Here is a 20,000-nt window from a genome sequence, read left to right as displayed (position 1 = left end):
GATAATTCTCGCTTCTCAACGAACGCAATAAATTGTGACGTTTTATGTTCTCATTGACTGAGTGGGAGGGCCAGACGGGAAGATGTTTGGCCCGAGGTTTTGCGTACGGACCGAACGCAGCGAGATCCGTGTACTATGACCGAGGACCAAATATTTTCCCGTCCGGCCCGACCAAATCTCAGTCAATAAGCATTCTTTCATCTGGGCTACACTATTCATCATGATGAGCCCTCTGGGAATAAAGTTTGGACAAAAAAGGGCTGCAAATTTGCGCAAAAAATTTATCTAATATGTTTTCTTTATTTGCTTTTCCGGATGTAAATAAACTAAGGGCTTGTTTACATGGGGGTAGGGTGCCCGGGCCGACCGAGTTACACGGCAAACCGAGCTACTCTGGGAGAACCAACTTTTCATACGTTTCTTTAGAAATCACATCAAAGCGTTTACATGCTAGACAGGGTAACTCGCCTTCCCGGGGCACCATGTCTACTGATCTGAGGCACCCTTCTAGAAGGGCTATCCCTTTGCCATGTAAACGGTTCGTGGCCCGGGTTACCCCGGCCAACCGAGGTGAAAAAATCACGAAAAAGGAGTTAAAGCAGCGTTATATTCCAATGCAACTTTTAACGTTAACTCGAGCTCCCTCTAATGACTGCACTTAATCGTTAAAGTGCAAAATAATAACCCTACACACTGAAAAGCGGCCGATAGTGGAAAAAGGGATAAAATAATAAAACTTGCCGTCAAAACGTTTCTTTTGGTCCGCCATCTCGTTTGTTGTGCTTAACGGCCGCTCAAAAGAAACCTCCTGTCTATCCCCCTGAGGTGAGCTGCATGTAAACGCGGGCTATAAATTAACCCTCTCAACGGGATAACTCGGTTAGCCGAGGACCCCCTCCTCCAAGTAAACAGGCCCTTAGATGTTAAGGAGCGACCAAATACTCCAAAAACGCATCGCACGGAGTAGTAAGTGTTCCTAACAGGGCCGTACGGCTTCTTGCGGCCCTGCTCGTGCTAATGGCTACGGCCCTCACGCGGGGATGTCTCAATAGTTTTACAATGAAAGTGCGCGCGGGGCCGCACTGGCCATATGACAATTATAATAAATAATAATAAATACCGTTTATTTGCCACTTTGCAGAATTAACTGAACTAAAGGGCTAAAAATTTACAATCAATAAATAATTAAAACTACTACTACTATAAAAACAATAAAAATATCTTAATTAACTATTTACATATCTACATATTTACTAGCGAATGAGATATTAAAGGAACCTGAACGCTGGGTCCGGCAACAACTCCTATCAGCGTAAACAATTTCTGTTGTTATAGCCGGACCGCAAGTTGTAACTATGACCACTAGTTGCTGTTTTCGGTATGAGGAAGTTAATGGGGAGATCATTTTGAGAGATCTTCCGAATATATTTACAGCAGAGCTGAGTTCGTCTTTCTTTCAGGCTGCCAAGGTTGGTAATATTAAGGGCATCTGAATAACTGTGGCATGGATAGATAATATGTAGAGCCCTCTTTTGAATTGATTCCAGCTTATTTGAAAGAAATTCAGGAATATCTTCTCAGACTTGCACGCGGTATTCTAATATAGGTCTCATTGTTCTCAGGTAAACTTCGAGAATTCCATCTCTATTAACATCAACTTTTTAAAGAATCCTTAGGGAATACAGGCGCTTCCAAGCTTTTTTCGAAGCTTTTTTGCTTTTTGTTGTTATTGCTTTTTTAAGAGTCGAAGAATACATCATTCAAGGGAAAGACAGTTTTCTTATGGATCCGGATCCGAATTCGTTGTACAAAAAGCGAAACTTTGCCAAGCAGGGTGCGAGTTGTGCTGTTGTTGATTCAAACTGTGGTGAGGTTTCTTAAACAAAACTGAGACAAAATTTTCCTAAAGGTAAAAGTATTAGGTGCTTTCTGGTGGAGAAAATGGCGCTTTTTACAAAGTAGAAATGAACAAGTTTAATGGCGAAAGCGGCTGGAAAGCATAATTTTTTTCCCAACCAGCTGGAAGAAGGAGAAACCTCTTGAGGAACTATGTGTTGGTATTATTTACAAAGCTCGTAGTACCTTGATATTTTTAATTGTTTATATTATACTTTAATTTATTCACATCTGTCGTATTGCACTGCCTCATGTGGACGTACCTAGCTGACTAAACTAAACTGTTTACTACTGCTACAGAAAAGAGTACTAAGGATTATAGTAAGGCTGGCGAGATCATAGCTAGCAGACCCCTGTTCACTAGATTACGTATACTGAACATATTTCAAATTACTAAATTACAAATGGGTGAGCTTGTATGCAAACATCAAAGTAACTTGCTTCCTGATATTTATGACTCCTTTTTCGCAAACATCAGAGAGGCCCATCGATATTGTACACGTTCAAGATCAAACCAAAATCTGTTTATACCTCGGCCAAGAACGAATTATGGCAAATTCAGTGTTAGATTTGCCACAGCCGATAAGTGGAATAGCATACCTTAACATATAAAAAATGCTGCCTCTGTCCAAAGCTTTAGAAATGAGCTCAAAGGTCATCTGCTTACATCCAAAGCCCGAGAATGACATCCTGTTTAGCTGTAGTTGCACGACTATCTCAAAAACGAGGAAACGTGGAAATGGAGAAACGGAAAACGCCAAACGGTGAACGGGGAACGCGGAATCTGTAATATGAGAAATCTTTAAAAGCGGAAATCTTTGAAACGAGGAATTCTTAAAATGAGGAATCCTTAAAATGAGGAATCTTTAAAATGAGGATTCTTTAAAAGCGGGAATCTTTAAAACGAGGGTTCTTTAAAAGCGTGAATCTTTTGAACGGGGAATGTTTAAAAGCGGGAAGCTCTGGGAATTACTGATTAATCAACTAAAATAAATTTATTCATTGTAGTTATATCGCACGCTAAAGCATATCTGTTTAGCGGGCTAGTTGAGTGGTTCAAATCTCGATTCTTACTCTTTGAGATCCGCTACACCGACAGAAGAATCGAGCCGCCTTGATTCATCTTAACTCCAGTCTGTGAGTTTCGCAGCGATAAATATTTGTCCTACCGTTATCAAGTACCAACGGAAAGACGTACTACTTAACGACAGATATATGGCACACACAATGGGTTCTTGGTTTTGTGTCAGACACCCTTGAATTTTTAAGCTTTGCGTGCCGCGACATTTACACGGTGGCCGAGAGAGCTGTAATGTTTGCTAAAAAGTGATGTATTTCATGGAATTTGGCTATCTGAACAGTATTAGAAAAAGCACTATTGTAATTTTTGTTGAGTGTGGGAAACTCAGTGACAGATGTTTTTGTTGGTTTCCGGCCAGCATGGCGTCTCCATACAAATCTCTTGAAATGTGGTAAAAGATTTGTCCGTGTGTCTTGCATAAGAAAAATATCAGTGGCCTGAATCTCGGCGGGAGTCTTTGCCTTTTTCCTTTCTTTCTCTCTTTCCCGGTTCTGGAAAATCAGCAATACAGTAATTAGATGCCGAAAGATGTGCTGGCGGTGTTCTGTGACATAATTTATATTAGCTTACTTTTTAAGTTAAGAGTTGAGGAGAATTTACTATTCCATGACAATATTATAGGCTATCTGACACAGCAACTCTCATCGATCGGTTGTTAGTTATTTTGGTGGGTCACTGCAATTTTTCTTATGCCCATTCCCCATTCCCATTTCCCGATCACCCGTTCCTCGTTTTAAGGAAAGCTACAGCTAAGCAGGATGTCATTCTCGGTCTTTGGATGCAAGCAGATGAACTTTAAGCTCATTTCTAAAGCTTTGGAGAGAGGAAGCATTTTTTATATGTTAAGGTATGTTATTCCACTTATCGGCTGTGGCAAATTTAACACTGAATTTGCCATAATTCTTTCTTGGCCGAGGTATAAACAGATTTTGGTTTGATCTTGAACGTGTACAATATCGATGGGCCTCTCTGATGTTTGTGAAAAAGGAGTCGTAAATATCAGGAAGCAAGTTATTTTGATGTTTGCATACAAGCTCACCCATTTGTAATTACGTGAATTCCCGAAGGCATACCATGTCTTAAAACCGGTCTCACGTCTGGTGTCTTTTTTTTGTTGGTAGTCACAATTGTGCATACTTCACGGATTTTGAAGTAATGTCCGATCGGGTGACATCCAGTATTTGCAGACTTTCCTGCCCCGAGAGGAACTCATATACATTTCCAACCTTCACAATTACCTGCGAGCGCGTTAGACCACTCGGCCACCGGGGATCGGCTATTCATCGAGTTACGAGTTGAGTTGAGTTTGAGTTGAGTTTGAGTTGACTTTGAGTTAAGTTTGAATGAAGATTGAGTTTGAGTTTGAGTTGAGTGTTTGGCGTTTTTCGCAATTAAAAGTAGTAAATATAGCGTTGAAAGATATATTTGCAAAAAAGTTTGCAAAATGGCATGGCTTTCCAATGATCAAAAGAATCTTATAATTATTAAACCTTTCACGGCATCATTCTCGTTGCTGCTGTTAAGTCTATCGACGTCAAAACGATGTCTTCTTAGAGGGATACATGGGCTTTATTGTTAAGCCAGTTAGAGTCGGCTCGGCGGCTAAACGATGAACCGTATTTGTCGTCCGGCATCACGGTCGATCATCACAAGAACGCCGTAAACAAAAGAGGAAAACATCTGACGAAGTCAGCCCCACTGCGCTTTTTGCTCACAACCGCTAAAATTCTAAAAATCAATGCGTCAAGATGATTGTCACGTTTGCGACTCACCGAAGTTTTGTAATTTTGGCAGTTAAACGAGCCGAGCATTTTTAAAATGTGTGAAAATGTTTGACCTAGTTGCACATGTCGGAAAACCATTTCACTGCCAAGTTGAGAGAGACAAGATGTTAAAAGTAATGCTTGATTGTTTCGCCTGGCCTTGATGGTATTATATTTTTCTTTAAAGTGGTATTAAGTGGTAACTTAAACTGCAAGTTATGAAATTAAATGCATGCTAATCCATACTTCGGTCCGTTATGATGTCTAGTTGCCTAGCTACAATCCCAGCCAAAAGCATGGTGACACAGACACCTGTCCCAGAAATTTATAGCCCAGATTGGGTGGGGTCTAAAACAAAGGTCACTTTCAGTTTGACGGGTCACTCGTACAACCCTCAATTTGGCAAACCCTAGGCCTAACAAACCAAGTTTAGGCCTAATCAATTAGGGTTTTGGGTTACTTTCCAAAAGGTAAAATAGTGACCTGCAACGAGTAACCCGTCAAAAGTGACCCGTGTTTTAGCCTGCAGCCCGGACTGTGTCACGGCGCCTGGTTATAGGAGAGTGTCACGCGAGTTTACTTACTAGTGACTAGAAAGGTCACGGGTGCGATTCGCGTTGTTTTTCGGAATCCATACTGGCCCCTTTCTAAAATATGAGTTGTTACTAAACAGTGGAAACACTATGAAATGAAGCTTGTTTCGCTCACCTTCTGTTTCCCGTTTCAACATGGTAAGACTTGGGATCTTTGCGCAGTCCGGCTCCTGCTTCTCACGCAATGGAATGTTGATAGTTAACCGCAGAGTCGTCGGCAAGCGTTCAATATTAACTCAATTTTAACTCAATCTTAACTCAAACTCAACTCAACTCAACTCAACTCGTACCTCGATCAATAGTCTATCTCCGACCACCGTGACACACTATAGTTATTTAGTTGAAACCAAAAATTTATTTTGGGATCCTTCCGCCCGCTATGATTGATTCAGTATAAACTATTCGATAAGGTGGACAGATGCTTTTTCTTTGAGAAAGGCAAGCTTTAAAGGTAAGGAGAATTTTCTACGTTATTTCTCGATCTTGCTTCGTACTTGTGTGTTCCACTGTGAACATTATTTTGCATAGAACGAATACTTCATTAGAAGCATTTTGCGTAGAACGAATACTGCAATATTTCTTGGGAACCAGTTTGTTCGCCGTTTTGACGTTGAAAGAAAATAAGAAAATAGCTTTCAACGGCCAAACAAGATAAAAAATGAAGTCAAGTTTAAAAGAAACGAATTAGCTATCGCCGTTCCGGAGACTTCGCTGCGGTCCCCCATCCAAGTACTAACCTTATTCGGGGGAGCTTAACTTCAGCTGACACTTGGGCTAGCATCAACGATTGCGGATCTTTCCGTTAAATTCGCACATATATCTTGTCGAACTTTATAAGACTTGAAAGAAAAAAAAAGCAAACTAACAAAAACCCGGTATCTTGCCGACATTTTGTCACAGACGCATCCTTTGTTTCGGGAGTTGTCAGAATTAAACACGCAAGGTAACTTGATCACAGGCGGCGCTAAAATCGATGTCACTTTCGTTTTTGCGATTTTACGACCAAAAGTACGATAGAAAGATTAAACTCTAATTGAACGTAAAAAAAGTCACCCGAAATGTTTTTTTGATGGCAAATTGTTTTATTCTCGATCGACACTTCCTAAAAGTTCCTTCTGCTCTCCTTAAAAACTACATATTAATATTTATTTACTTTTGCGTGAATATTTGTTTTGCATAAAGCAGGCTAGCAAAATCTGTACCTTGCTTAGTTCGCATTTTTGAGCGTTAAAATAGAATTTTTGGTCATATGTTCCTGACAGCAAGTCGCATATTTTGACGTCCCCCATCCAGATACTAACCCCGCCGGAAATTGAGTAACTTTAGTAACATTGATCTTAGAAAGCTGTCAGAAGCTCACAGTACACGCTTAAGCTTGAGGTGAAAAAGAAGTTGTAAATGATCAATATGTCAGCCTTGAAGCCAAATGTTTCTCAAGTTCCTTTTATTTTCTTCAATCGTGCTGGGTTTAGTACTTTACTGAACCACATGTCTTCTCAGGGGGTATCTACCAAAGATGTCTACCATGGCACCATAATGATTTACGACACCAAACAATATCGTGTACTATTAGAGCTACATATTAGGGACTTTAAGATCTACGACGCGGTGATCAACAAGAACGCCACGAAACAACAATATCATTGGTTAAAAAAGGAAAAATAATCGTGCTGCACCTGCGGCACGCATTTTAGCACATAAACGTGCGGTTCCCTGCACAAAAACGACGTGAAATCACCTAATTTGAGGTTTTGACGACAACGTGAGCGTTCAAATGTGAATCTTTCGTTCTCTATTTTTGCTCTGAAACCGCTCGTACCAATTTATTTTTAGGATACTTCGGCCACATTGTAAGACGCGAACGAGATGGCCAAACCGCGAGAAACCTACGATAGTGCAACGTTATATTTTGAGGTGACGTTTTCGTCAACGTCGGCGTCGTAGATCTTAAACTCCCTATTACGCAAGGACAACTTGAATCTCCTGGAAAAACAAAACACAGCTAAGTTGACAGTTATGGGAAAAAGCACCGTCAAGTTACTGCGCTACCACACGTACGCAATGCGTTGCTACTTTAAAAAAATATCCCATATCTCCTCAATTCCACCCCTCCTCAGCCAAAGATCCCGTATCCCCACAATTTTTTTTACCTAAATATCCCGTATCCTGATGATCGCTTCTCGGCCTTTTGGCTAAGATTAGTTTCTCGGCGAAGGGCTACGGTCAAATACCATTGTATTACGTAGGGTACTTTTTTCAGTGCCGTAAGGGGCAGGCACGGAACAGTTTCGGCTGTTTGTCTGTTCTCTCGAGAAGCGATCACTAGGGTTTTTTGGTTTCGTTTTTGATAGTTCTTTATTCACTTCTTTGTGTAGAATCATGACGAACTTTTGTACTTTCTGAGAACTATTTACTACTTGTAGCTTTTGTTGACTTTTGAATCGATGATAGAGAGAGTTTTGGCGATCTCAACCCGGACTGGACTACTGGCTTTACGCTTTTTTTTTTACTAACGAGATTTCAAGTTATTGTGGAGCTTTTGGTACCAAGTTACTCTAATACTGAAATCAAGATTACGGAATTGTAAAATTAGAACCTTGGACTGGACTACAGAACACGCAATTACGGAATTTTAAATTTTTGAGCATTGAAAGAAATAGAGTACAGGTGATGTCTTCTTGTCTTCGCCACGGCAGATTTAAACAGTTTGCAAGGAACTAAACCAGGATTATGGAACCGGACTTCGAATACAGGGCCCGGTTGTTCGAAAGCCGATTACCTTAATCCAGGATTAGCGTAAACATTTGTTTCATGTTTTCAACTTTTTGGTGACAGTTTCCTTTGCTTATTTTTGTTTTTCAAGATTGACTTCTTCTAATGTAAAGTTTTACGAATATCAGCCTTGAACAGCATTTGGGAGTAGAGAATAAAACTCGTTTTAAAACTCGGTCTTTGAACAATTGGCCCAGGATGATAAGTTATTGAACTGTGATTTGTAATAAGCTTTTCGGATGTTTTAAGGCTGATCTTGTAATTTTTGGATGAACGGAGTTAAAGGAAACCTCCCCTTAAATAAGGATACAACTTCAAAATATTTAACATAATGTTTACAATCAAAATTGTTCATACGTTTTCCAATGGAATCCTCTGTATTCGAAATAAATGAATTTCAAAAACGCTTGTTTTGGTTTTCAAATTTCTTGGGCGCCGCCATCTTGAATAATTGTGACGTGTTATGGTTGCTCTTTTGTATTTGCACAAAGAGCTTTTGTTTTAAAACAATAGGGCAACCATGACACGTCACAATTATTCAAGATGGCGGCGCCCAAGAAATTTGAAAACCAAAACAAGCGTTTTTGAAATTCATTTATTTCGGATACAAAGGATTCCATTGGAAAACGTATGAACAATTTTGATTGTAAACATTATGTTAAATATTTTGAAGATATATTCCTGTTTTAGTGGAGGTTCCCTTTAAGGAAGCAAGTAAAACTGTAGGATTTGAATAAAGTCTCCTTCCAAAAAATAAATTAATTAAAAAATCCCGTATCCTGATAACCTGCTAATAGGGCTTCGTTGTTTGCATTTGCAAATTTAGTAACATTAATAATGAGTTTTTACAACAAACAACGTCCGAAGTTTACCAGTACTTGACGTTGACTGTCACTGGACAATTTGTGTTAACTGTTTGCGCATTCCACGGATACGCCCTTGTAGGCGTCTTGTTTGAAATATGCTCAGTATACCTAATCTAGTGAACAGGGGTCTGCTAGCTATGATCTCGCCAGCCTTACTATAATCCTTAGTACTCTTTTCTGTAGCAGTATTAAACAGTTTAGTTTAGTCAGCTAGGTACGTCCACATGAGGCAGTGCAATACGACAGATGTGAATAAATTAAAGTATAATATAAACAATTAAAAATATCAAGGTACTACGAGCTTTTGTAAATAATACCAGCACATAGTTCCAGGTTTCCCCTTCTCCCAGCTGGTTGGGACAAAATGATGCTTTCCAGCCGCTTTCCCCATTAACTAGTTCATTTCTACTTCGTTAAAAGCGGTCCACCAGAGAGCACCTAATACTTTTACCTTTCGGAAAATTTTATCTCAGTTTTGTTTAAGAATACCTCACCACAGTTTGAATCAACAACAGCACAACTCGTATCCTGCTTGGCAAAGTTTCGCTTTTTGTACAACGAATTCGGATCCGGATCCATAAGAAAACTGTCTTTCCCTTGAATGATGTATTCTTCGACTCTTAAAAAAGCAATAGCAACGAAAAGGAAAACAAGAGCTCTTTTTAATATCTTCAAAGAGATGACTTGATTTTACACAATTATGCCATAAGCCTTAGCCGGATCGAACGATGTAAGCTTACCTCTTTACAATTCGATCTTTAAGCAGAATCGTTCCAACATTTCAGCAACTACCGTAGCTCATCATTTTTTTTTTAATACCGAAGACCTTCTGTTACTTAAAGAAGAACCAGGAATGTAATTTTCCGCACGTCGATCGTTCATTTTCTCCTTCCCTCCTCAAAAATACTGCTTGTTTCTCCTAAAACGCCTCGATGTCATGTTTGGCCGCTAACTCGACCCAGGTTGGCCGCCATTTATGAATTCGGTGTATTTGTAATGCTACGCAGAATAGCTAGTGTTGCGAGGTATTCTGCAATTTAGCCCAGAAAATACCAAATTTTGGCGGGGATATAACGCCATAGTATGGCAGCTGAGGCACTTCAAATTATCTGCTGAAAATTGTGATGTCCTCATTAACATTTTGTGCAAATGAGGTACTTAAATGAAAGTACGTAATTATAACTTTGTAAGTATTTTAGATTTTCTCTGAATGAAGCAATTTTTAAATTTGCAAAATTTTAGTGTTATCTTTTTTATTTTGTATTTGGAATGTTCTTTTAGAGTCCACAATTAGCTTATATTTAGCTTAATACTTCGACATGCCCTTTCATTCAAGTTCATTCATTCATTCATTCAAGAAGGCAAGGGAAGGATTGGCAGCAACAAATTAAACAGCATTGTGTTATCTCAATTCCAAATCAATCAATCAATCAATCAATTAATTAATCAATCTATAAATCAACTTCACCGTTAGTTGGTAGTTAGACAAAGTTCTTTCTCTGTCTCGTTCGGTCCATTGCAGCAAGACGGTTTGTATTTCTCTGCCCTCTAAGCCTTTGATGTCTTCAAGAGTATTCAGGTGCGTGGTGCTAGGTCCTCCGAATCAATTTCAAAATATGACAATACAATAACAGGAGCGATAACGAGAAGACAACGTTTGATTGTCATCTTACGTAACTTGCATTTCATAAGATATTCGAGGTGACAAAAATCTCAGACTTCCCTCACAGAACATTTTTAACTCAAAGTGCGTTCTGATTCTTTAACATGAACATTATAGCGTAAAAATGGAACAATATTAAAACGGGAACAATAAAAACAGGGTATCCTTTAGGTTTGATTTGCATCATCGTCTGTTACGATTGTGGTTTGTCTCAAAGAATATGATGTGAAAAAGAAAAGATAATTTACAGTTTAATGCTGCTTAGCCTCTAGCGGCTTCCTGTTGCTGAGCATTTTAACGCCAACAGCCACTCGCTAAACGACGTACAGGTCCGTGGCATCACGATCTGTGGTGGAAAAGATACAACGCAAACGCCAGGAAATGTACCTCGTTTTTCAACTGGGCACTAGTCCACCACAAGGACTGAATTCTGACTTTCGTTTCATTTAAATCCATCGCTCGCGCATCTTGCTATTTTAAACATTGAAGACGTGGCTTTTGTCAACGGAAAACTTGACGGTTATTGGTCCGTACTGTAAAACCCCGCCCGCAAAAGAACCACTCCCCCTTCCCCTCCCTTCCCTCGTTTCAGCTCCACGTTTCAAAACGCTCCACCACCTTTAGGAAAACGGAGTTTCAACATGTTAAAAGAGAAAGATATTGTTGTGTAAATGTTTTTATTCAATTTTATACATTAGTTACGCAACTCGCTTGAAGTAAATCCGAGCCAAGGTAAGAGGCAAACCTCCGACAAATATGATAGACTGCGTACTTCAACGCTTCATCCACTATTCTTTTTTATTCCTCGGTATTATGTACGCTACTGACAGGAGTATTAACACAGTGTGTAGACTTAACTCATGCATTGGACAATATCGTTCATATTTTGCCTACATACTCTACTCAGGGTTCTTAGCTAGACGCCAATAAGTCCGCGAAAGTTAGTATAAACGTTTTGTTTACGTATAAACGGAAATTACTCGGTTTGATTGAATCATAAATCTTTGGTCATCTCGATCTGTCTGTCTATTAAGATCCAAAGTCATAAGGAATCTTTGTTAAACGGAGAAAATCGTTATTATTTGTGTACACAGTTCTTCGAAAATGAATCAAAATGATCTTAGTAAGCAAATCAGTTACCCGTCCTAGAGTTGTGATTTCATTTCTTGCTTTATTAATACAAAGTTTTCAATTCTATTTACAGCATTTCACCCGCGACAAGTTATGGCCTTCAAGTTGATTCTGGTTCTGCTTACCGTTCCTTTCATAACAGTGTCAGGTATACACCAGCAAATCCTTTGCGTGGACGGTTCTGCTACATAAGAGACTCCGGAGTAAACCTCATAGAAAAGGAAATACATCATTGCTCGTTTGTAGTTGGATTCAAGAGCCCTTTCTTAAAAATTTACTTATTTAGTTCATATTCGCATTTTTGGGGGGACGTATTGTATGTTATGACATTCCACAAAAAGCGGAAAAAGTCCCGAACAATTTTCGATATGTGGCTCTGAAAAGTTCACAAGATACCAGCCACAGTCTTGACTAAAGATAGCATATCGCTGATAATACTGACCATTTTTTGGACAAAATGGGTGTTAATTTGAGGAAAATTCACGCACAAAATGTCGATCGTACTGGTAGGAAGGATGATAAGAAAGTAGCTTTGATTTACTTAGTTTCCAGTGAACACTTTTTAACTCGCCCTAACTATGTCTCTAGATGCAAAACCGAGCGAGTAATAAAAAAAGTTTGATATTTTCCTTCATTTATATTTTGCAGGGGCTCCAGGTTGTGATCTCCTCAGGTTTCGAGGTGGGTACTTTCGAGGATCAGGAATTGTCCACAGAGGATTTGTCGCAGCTGTGAAAGACATTAATCGTTACGCTATCCAGTGCAAAGTTAAGGTTGGTTTGTAAGGCAGAGTTTTCAAAGATGTAAACCTTACAGTGTAAAGTATGATTGCTCTAAATAAAATTCTAAAAGATATTTGCAATTGTTACATAACGTAACTGTTACACTTAACGTTACTTAATTTGGCTGCTGTCCCACAGAAATGGCAAACCATCGTTGCTAAGTTTCTTTAATGTAATAGGTGGGTTGCACGTTACGTCATGGCGGCCATCTTGGTGCCCCAAAACAATCGATCTCTTATAGAGCGTTCTCACTCACGTGACCAGTAGCCATATTGGATTAGTGAAACAAAAGAAAGTATTTGCATAAAAATAGAGTTTAATTCCCGGAGGATTAGTTTGGTACACCATCATGGCCGCCATTCCTTTGTTGTGGAACACCACCATGGCCGCCGTGACGTCACGTGAAAATGCTCTATTATCTTCTTTTGTTCGGTTACCAACATTTATACATTGCACTTTTGTTTTTTTCTTTAAGCGTATCTTTGCGCTTTTGGGGAGAAAGGGATTCTGCTAGCCGTCAAGCTAAAATCTCATTTGCATTACCCCAGTAGACTGAATTTATTTGCTCAAATGTTTTTTTGTATTAGATACATTTGACCAGCTCCTTCCGGAAGGATAATGGAAGAAAAATTACCGGAGCCATTGTAACGCCCTCTAAAATCAGCAATCACTTCGTTGGTCATGCAATTGACATGAATGTGGTCGATGGTCAACATTGGTGCAACAGCAATTGCCTTCGCAATGAAAAGAATCAAAGGAGCCGAGTAAAGTGCTTTATCTCCAAAATCAGGCAGGATGCAAATCTTCGCTGGGGGGGAGATTTTTCAATTTCAGATCCTGTCCACATTGATGACGGATTAAACAGGAAGGATCTACAGGAGTACCATCGACTATACAAGACCCTTCAAACCAACTGTCAATTATAAAACAGTGTAAAAGGGCACACGAAATAGTGTGAATCGTGTCAGAATGAAATAAAACATGATTGCACGGTGATATTGTTATTTGTTTTCCGTGTAAATTCATGTATCCTATTCGTACACAATGCAGTGCATAACTTTCTCACGTTTCAGTCAAACGTCAAATTAGGTTGATTCTCGACAAATCCTAATCACCTGTCCTTTTTGTTTCTCGCCGCAAAATACCTCAACAGCTTGAATTGGAATAGGTGGTTTCCAAGCAACCTCCAAAGACGCAGATAACAATAGCGAAATGAATGAGTGCTGGATAACGAACACTGAAGGGGCTAATGAGAGCTACTCTTGTGCTCACAATCTGCTAGCGGGGAAGTAATTACCATCACTTAATATTCGCATTTTCAAGTCGCTTCGAAAAAGAAATTTAAGTGAACTCAGAAATGTAGAGCAATTCTACAACCTTGTTAAAACCTCATGTTTGTGACTGGAAATGAGTGTTGATGTTTTCAGTGTATGAAATATACGTTTGTTTTAGGGCCGATTTACACGATACGATTTTGTCGCATGCGACAAGCTCGCGACAGGCCTACGACATGACTTACGATGGTCGCAGCGTTTTAAAACATGTTTTAAAATGCTACGACATTTTTTCTGACCTACACAACAATCGTAAATCCAGTCGTGGGCTTGTCGTAAGCCGTTGTCGCATGCGACAAAGTCGTACCGTGTAAATCAGCCCTTACGTGACTTGGAAATATTAGGGAGCTAAAGCACACGCAATTTTGAGACGCGGACGGCAACTGGAAGAGGACATTTCGCGTGCCAGGACAGCGGTGTCTCCCAGGTTTTTATATCAATCATCTGTAACGGAGAAAAGATACTTAGAAATGTAAATGTGGTTGTGTGAAGACAAGTTCAAAGGGAAAACAGCTCACTTCCGGCTGCCGTCCGCCTCTCAAAAACGCACGTGCTTAAGCTCCCTAATATTATCAGTTCGTGCCCTTTGACCTGGAAGTTGGCCTGATCCGGAAATACGGTCACAATAAAGGCTGCCTGTAGCCTCCTGTTTTTCTTGATCATAAGTATATCAGAACACTTTAGCCTGATTGTTTCTTAGCAGAGTTGGATGGGTATCTATCATGCACGTGCACAATGCTCGCGGTCTTTCAATGTCATCACATAATGCTCCTCTCCACGACGTTTAAGCGTCGTGTTACGCCACTAGGGAGTTTAAGATCTACGACGCCGACGTTGTCGAAAACGTCACCTCAAAATATAACGTTGCACTATCGTAGGTTTCTTGCGGTTAGGCCATCTCGTTCGCGTCTTACAATGTGACCGAAGTATCCTAAAAATAAATTGGTACGAGCGGTTTCAGAGCAAAAATAGAGAACGAAAGATTCACATTTGAACGCTCACGTTGTCGTCAAAACCTCAAATTTGGTGATTTCACGTCGTTGTTGTGCAGGGAACCGCACGTTTATGTGCTAAAATGCGTGCCGCACGTGCAGCGCGATTATTTTTCCTCTTTTAACCAATGATATTGTTGTTTCGTGGCGTTCTTGTTGATCACCGCATCGTAGATCTTAAAGTCCCTACTATAAACAGCTGCGACGGCCGGGAGACCAAGGCAAAAGCCAAGCTAAGCTAAGCTAAGCTAGATATGGATAAATTGGTTAAAATGGCAGAACGTTTCTTTTCGTGGCGCATGTGGAACACTCACTGTTAGGGCTTTACTTTAGAAGATAGGCTGGCCGCTTAACTGTGCTGCTTATCCACTTGAGGATTGGCCTTATTTCGAGATTTGCAAAGCGCGTTCGATTGGGAAATTACAACGTCTATTTCCTAAAAAATAAACCACTAAACAGCTTTTAATGTTCTGATAAGTAGGAGCAAATCAACTCGACTTCACTGACCGAGAGGAAAAGCAACGACAAAATAATAGATCTTTGTGGTGAGTGGCTCGATTGCTTGATAATTAGTGCAACATCTGAGCCTGCAATTTCTTTGTTCCTCAAATGTACCCATGCGATCATTAACAAGCCACCTAAAATGGGGTAGCATGATGTCGAGGTTATTTTGTATGTATGAGCCTGCAAGAAGTAAGCAGTTTTAACATCAAAATCACCATGGCTACAAATAATAACATGAGATCGAGATGAGATAGCGTCAAACCGTAAAATCTAATGGCATCTGACAGATACTCGCGCGACATTGCACAATCGCTTGGGATAAAGGTATTGCGTTCTCGCTTCCCAACGAACGCAATAAATTGTGACGTGTTATGTTCTTATTGACTGAGTGGGAGGGCCGGACGGGAAGATGTTTGGCCCAAGGTTTTGCGTACGGACCGAACGCAGCGAGATCCGTGTACCATGACCGAGGGCCAAATGTTTTCCCGTCCGGCCCGACCTAAACTCAGTCAATAAGCATTTTATCATCTGGGCTCTTTACACTATTCATCATGATGACCCCTCTGGAAATAAAGTTTGGACAAAAATTAAAAGGGCTTCAAATTTGCAGAGAAAATTTATCCAATATATTTTCTTTATTTGCTTTTCCGGTTGTAAATAAACTAAGGGCTTGTTTACATGGGGGGAGGGTGCCCGGGCTGACCGAGTTACAGGGCAAACCGAGCTACCCTATTTTCCGCCAATAGCCCATTTCCGAGTTGCTGTTTGCCTCAGTTTCAAAGCGAGTCCTGGTGCACAACCAACGAGTTGCGTATTCTTATGCAAATCAAACTCATTTCCCTTACAATAGTTGAGCACCAAGAATCACTTCGAAACCGAGATAAACAGCAACTCGGAAATGGCCCCTCTTACTATTCGAAGAAGGCCAACATACCGTGTTTTTAAACTTTCCCCAATTTCGCAAAATATAAAAAGCTGTTGAAACTTTTCATGATGTTATTTTTGAAAAGACTTCACTATAGAGGTTGCTTGGGCAAAATATGGAGGAATTAGAAATTTCACGACTGACGCCCAGTTCTCCATAATTTCAGTCATCGGCTCTTAAGCATCGAATGAAATACATTTCACGTGGGGTCAATAGCGTCGGAATTTCTTACTCCAACGATATCTTGAACTGCTGAAATCACGTGAGAATGCCATGTATTTTATTGGATGCTTGATTGACATAGCTCAGCTCGATTCTCACGATGGCGCACACAGTGAGGAATTTGCCTCGCGACGCCAAAAATATCTAACATGTTTGATTTTAAGCCTGGTTAATGTATCTGCGACGTAGCCGCCGGTACCACCTGGGACACTTATCAGACGAATGAGAACAAGCGCCGCCGGCAACTGGAGCCATCGCAGAGCTTTACCGCCGGCATGCCTGCGAAGTTGAACTCAAGTCAACTTTGCAGGCATGCTGGCGGTAAAGACTGAGATAGCCAATATTGCCGGCGACTTCTGTTCTCATATTGGAACAGTATCCCAGGCAGTTCCGGCGGCCATATCGCAGGTGCATCGGCGGCATATGAGAACCAGGCTTTATCCTTACGAGGCGAATTTCTCACCAAAATTTCCCCGCACAAGTGAGGAAACGGCAGAGCAAACCATATGAAACTTTGCCTATTGTTATGGTTGACTCTTTAGAAGACAATAGGGCTTTTGTTTAGGGACTCTTCTATTGTGAGCCAGAATTAGTGTTCGACCTTAAAACGGAGACCATCGGCAAATTGTCGGCATTGACATTTTCTCACCTTATGGGAGTCTGGTGGGGGAAAATGTTAAGTGGGACACTAAACGACAGGGGGTGGGTGAGTCGCTGCGTTGTCTCACGCTCACGCAGTGAAGATTTCATCGCCACTGTAAACACGGCGATTTTTCAACAGTTAATCACCGTGAGGATATCAAAAACATAAAACAACTCATTCAAACACAATCCGTGCTGATTGTGCGTCAATAGATCATATGTTAAATTATTTAATACTGTATATTTTAAGAGGGAGCTCACAATCATAAGCCCATATGGTTTCCCCGTGAGCTTCCCCGCCAGAATTTTAATGTTACTGTAGTTATGACGAATTTTGTAAAACATCTGTCGAACAAAATAAACTGAGACTGAAACTGAAACTCCGTAATGATAGACGTGCATGAGTCATCAGAAGCAATCTCTTCAAGACAGGAACTAAAGAGCACCAGATGAAGGCGCGCGCGGATGGGTGCTGCTCGATTTCATTCCTCAAATCCTGACCTTCGGTTTTTATAGCTGATCATTCAGTCCTTCTAAGTGCATGAAAATTATTAGTTGAGAAAAACCAGAAAGAAACTCGCTTGGATTTACCCGATTGAGCATATTGGGGTGTGAGTTTTCAGCTGGTTAATAGACGATGCGTTTTTCCGACAGGGCCTTTCAAGATTTTTTTGATGGTTGTTTGAGAGTTAAATATCGTAATGTTTTCTTAAGAACAAAACCAGTAAGAAGATTATTGGGAATCAAAGTTGACCGGCTATATCGCACCTTTCTTTGTTTCAGTGATTCTATTGTTGTCACGATTGCGTTCTCTGACCCGATCATATTGTTCCAAAAGCGGTACAGACATGGAACACCGTTTGTAGATGTCATGTTTCGCTACTGAATTTGAACTTCGAAAGCATTTTACACCGATCTGTAGAAGCGTAGTAGCTTGAAAAGTGCCTTTAAAGGTTTTGCGGCACGCGCATTTACCATCATAAATTAATTGTTTGTTGACGATGAGAAAAAAACCATGAAGAACAATGGAGTGATAAAGCGCGAATTTCAACAACGCTTATAGCAACAAAGTTAAATGACTCAGTTTTTGTCTGACTGATTGTATGTACTAAATTGCGTTTGAGTTAGTTTTTATTTTAACTTGAAACCCATATACTTATTCTTAAAAGATCCTCTTGGACGGTCGAGAAGAGTGTGCTAATTGTTAAGCGGTGTGCAAGTTTGAATTCAAGTGGAGTTTTGCATCAAATGATGGCGTGCCGGCGTAAAAAGCCGCAAATTTTGAAAGCGCTTCAAGGAACACCTCTAACTGGCTCAGTTTTTGTTTATTTTATCGCACTGGAGAGAAATAATTGCGGGATCGTTTTATTCTATTACGGCTTTCTATGTTTAAAGGTATCAACTTGTTTTGACTGTTATCAGTTCAACTTACGGTCTTCTACAGCTCGTAGCGTGGAAGGCGCAATATTACGTCGGCTTTTTAAAGGCTGCTTTGTCTTGTGATGTTCATTTTCTGAAAATTCTTGGTTCTAAACTGTTTCTCAGAGCTGACAATTTTTAATACAAAGACTCGGTTAATTTGTATGATAAATGCTTCTGATACACTCGGTTAAACGAAACATTGAACGAGAAAACAAACTGTTGGAAGCTTTGAGGCATTTGAGCGTGTGAAACAACCTCTGTACGCTTCATCATTGCTCAGCCCTCCCCCGTTAGAACATTTCTGCCTTGACAATTATTTTCACACCCCACTACCCAAATGCGGCATTTTGACACCACGATCGTTGACAAAGTTATATGAATTTCGCGCTCGGTGAGCAGGCTACGCTTCGATAGTTGCAACCTTCGTTTTACGAACAATAAAGGCCCTTTCCCTGAAACAAAGGAAAAGACCATAAAAGGTGCGAAAAATGTGTGTTATTTTCAACCTAGCCTGCGAGCAGGCTCACTTGTAAACGCGAGCCATTCTACAAGTGAGCCTGCTCGCTGGCTATTGTCAACCCAAACTTGCAACCCAAAGTTTGATATGCCGCCTCGCGAGGCAGTTTGGTCAGCTCTTTCCTCACGTTGTGCGGCAGGCTTAAAGGTACGCTTCCACACCACATAGGCCACGGCTTCGACCGTTGGCAACGAACTGAGCCTTACCGGGGTGGCAGACCGTAGTTTGTCAACCGCAAATTTCTTTATTACCCTGGGTCCAGACAAACCTCTGGGTCAAAAACACATTCGGGAAGTCGGAAAGCGTTGAAAGATGCGAGAATGAAAGCCGTAGTGAACACACCTTTGCGCATTCATGCCGCTTTTACTAGTTAATAGGACGTACGTTAGTAGGCTCATCGCTCATTGCTCGCAGGACTGCTATAGCGTAGAGCGGCGGAGATCTAACCCGAAGGTCGTGGCTTCAATTCCCACCCTGGTCAGAGTTTTTCTCTGTCCTTGTGTGGGCCCATTTCCATCTGTAGTGCTAACGCTCACATGGTTCATATGGGATTGAAATCTAGCACTTCACATTACACTCTATTCAGTTAACTCTGTTTAAAATATAAGTGCTACACGGCCAACGTTTGTATAAACGTAACCTTTCCTTGTAACCCGGAAGATGTCTGCGGACGGCTCGGACGTGGTGGGGTATGTAAAATAATACATATTTCTGCTTTAAAAAGTATGAAATAATTTAGCAAGTCTAAACCCAGAGGTCACAAATGTCTTGCATATAACATTTTGAAACCAAGCGTTCAAATGTAACCCGGTAGAAGCGTGCAGTATCTGCCCAAAAATATGCAAATAAGCTACAACCAATCACTGCTCAGTGTTCCCACGATATTTTGTGCATT

General features: G+C 40.5%; 1 protein-coding gene across 3 annotated transcripts in view; it reads left to right on the top strand.

Moving 5' to 3' along the window:
- The window catches only part of LOC138001134 (uncharacterized), an 18,485-nt gene extending 4,943 nt beyond the window's left edge, over positions 1–13,542 (top strand). For 2 of the 3 annotated variants that reach the window (XM_068847805.1, XM_068847801.1), the window contains exons 2-4: positions 11,839–11,913; positions 12,414–12,538; positions 13,135–13,542. In XM_068847805.1, coding sequence (XP_068703906.1) covers positions 11,859–11,913; positions 12,414–12,538; positions 13,135–13,473 — 519 coding nt within the window. In that variant the 5' untranslated portion in view covers positions 11,839–11,858 and the 3' untranslated portion in view covers positions 13,474–13,542. Of the gene's footprint in view, positions 1–3,749; positions 3,825–11,838; positions 11,914–12,413; positions 12,539–13,134 lie in introns of those variants that run through there. The other variant, XM_068847796.1, reaches the window with a different exon arrangement.
- Positions 13,543–20,000: the final 6,458 nt, after the last annotated feature.

Source organism: Montipora foliosa, chromosome 1 (assembly GCF_036669935.1).
Source record: "Montipora foliosa isolate CH-2021 chromosome 1, ASM3666993v2, whole genome shotgun sequence".
In the NCBI taxonomy this organism is placed as follows: Eukaryota; Metazoa; Cnidaria; class Anthozoa; order Scleractinia; family Acroporidae; genus Montipora; species Montipora foliosa.
The sequence above is the reverse complement of the archived record's forward strand: the minus strand, read 5'-3'. Positions and strand labels throughout refer to the sequence as shown.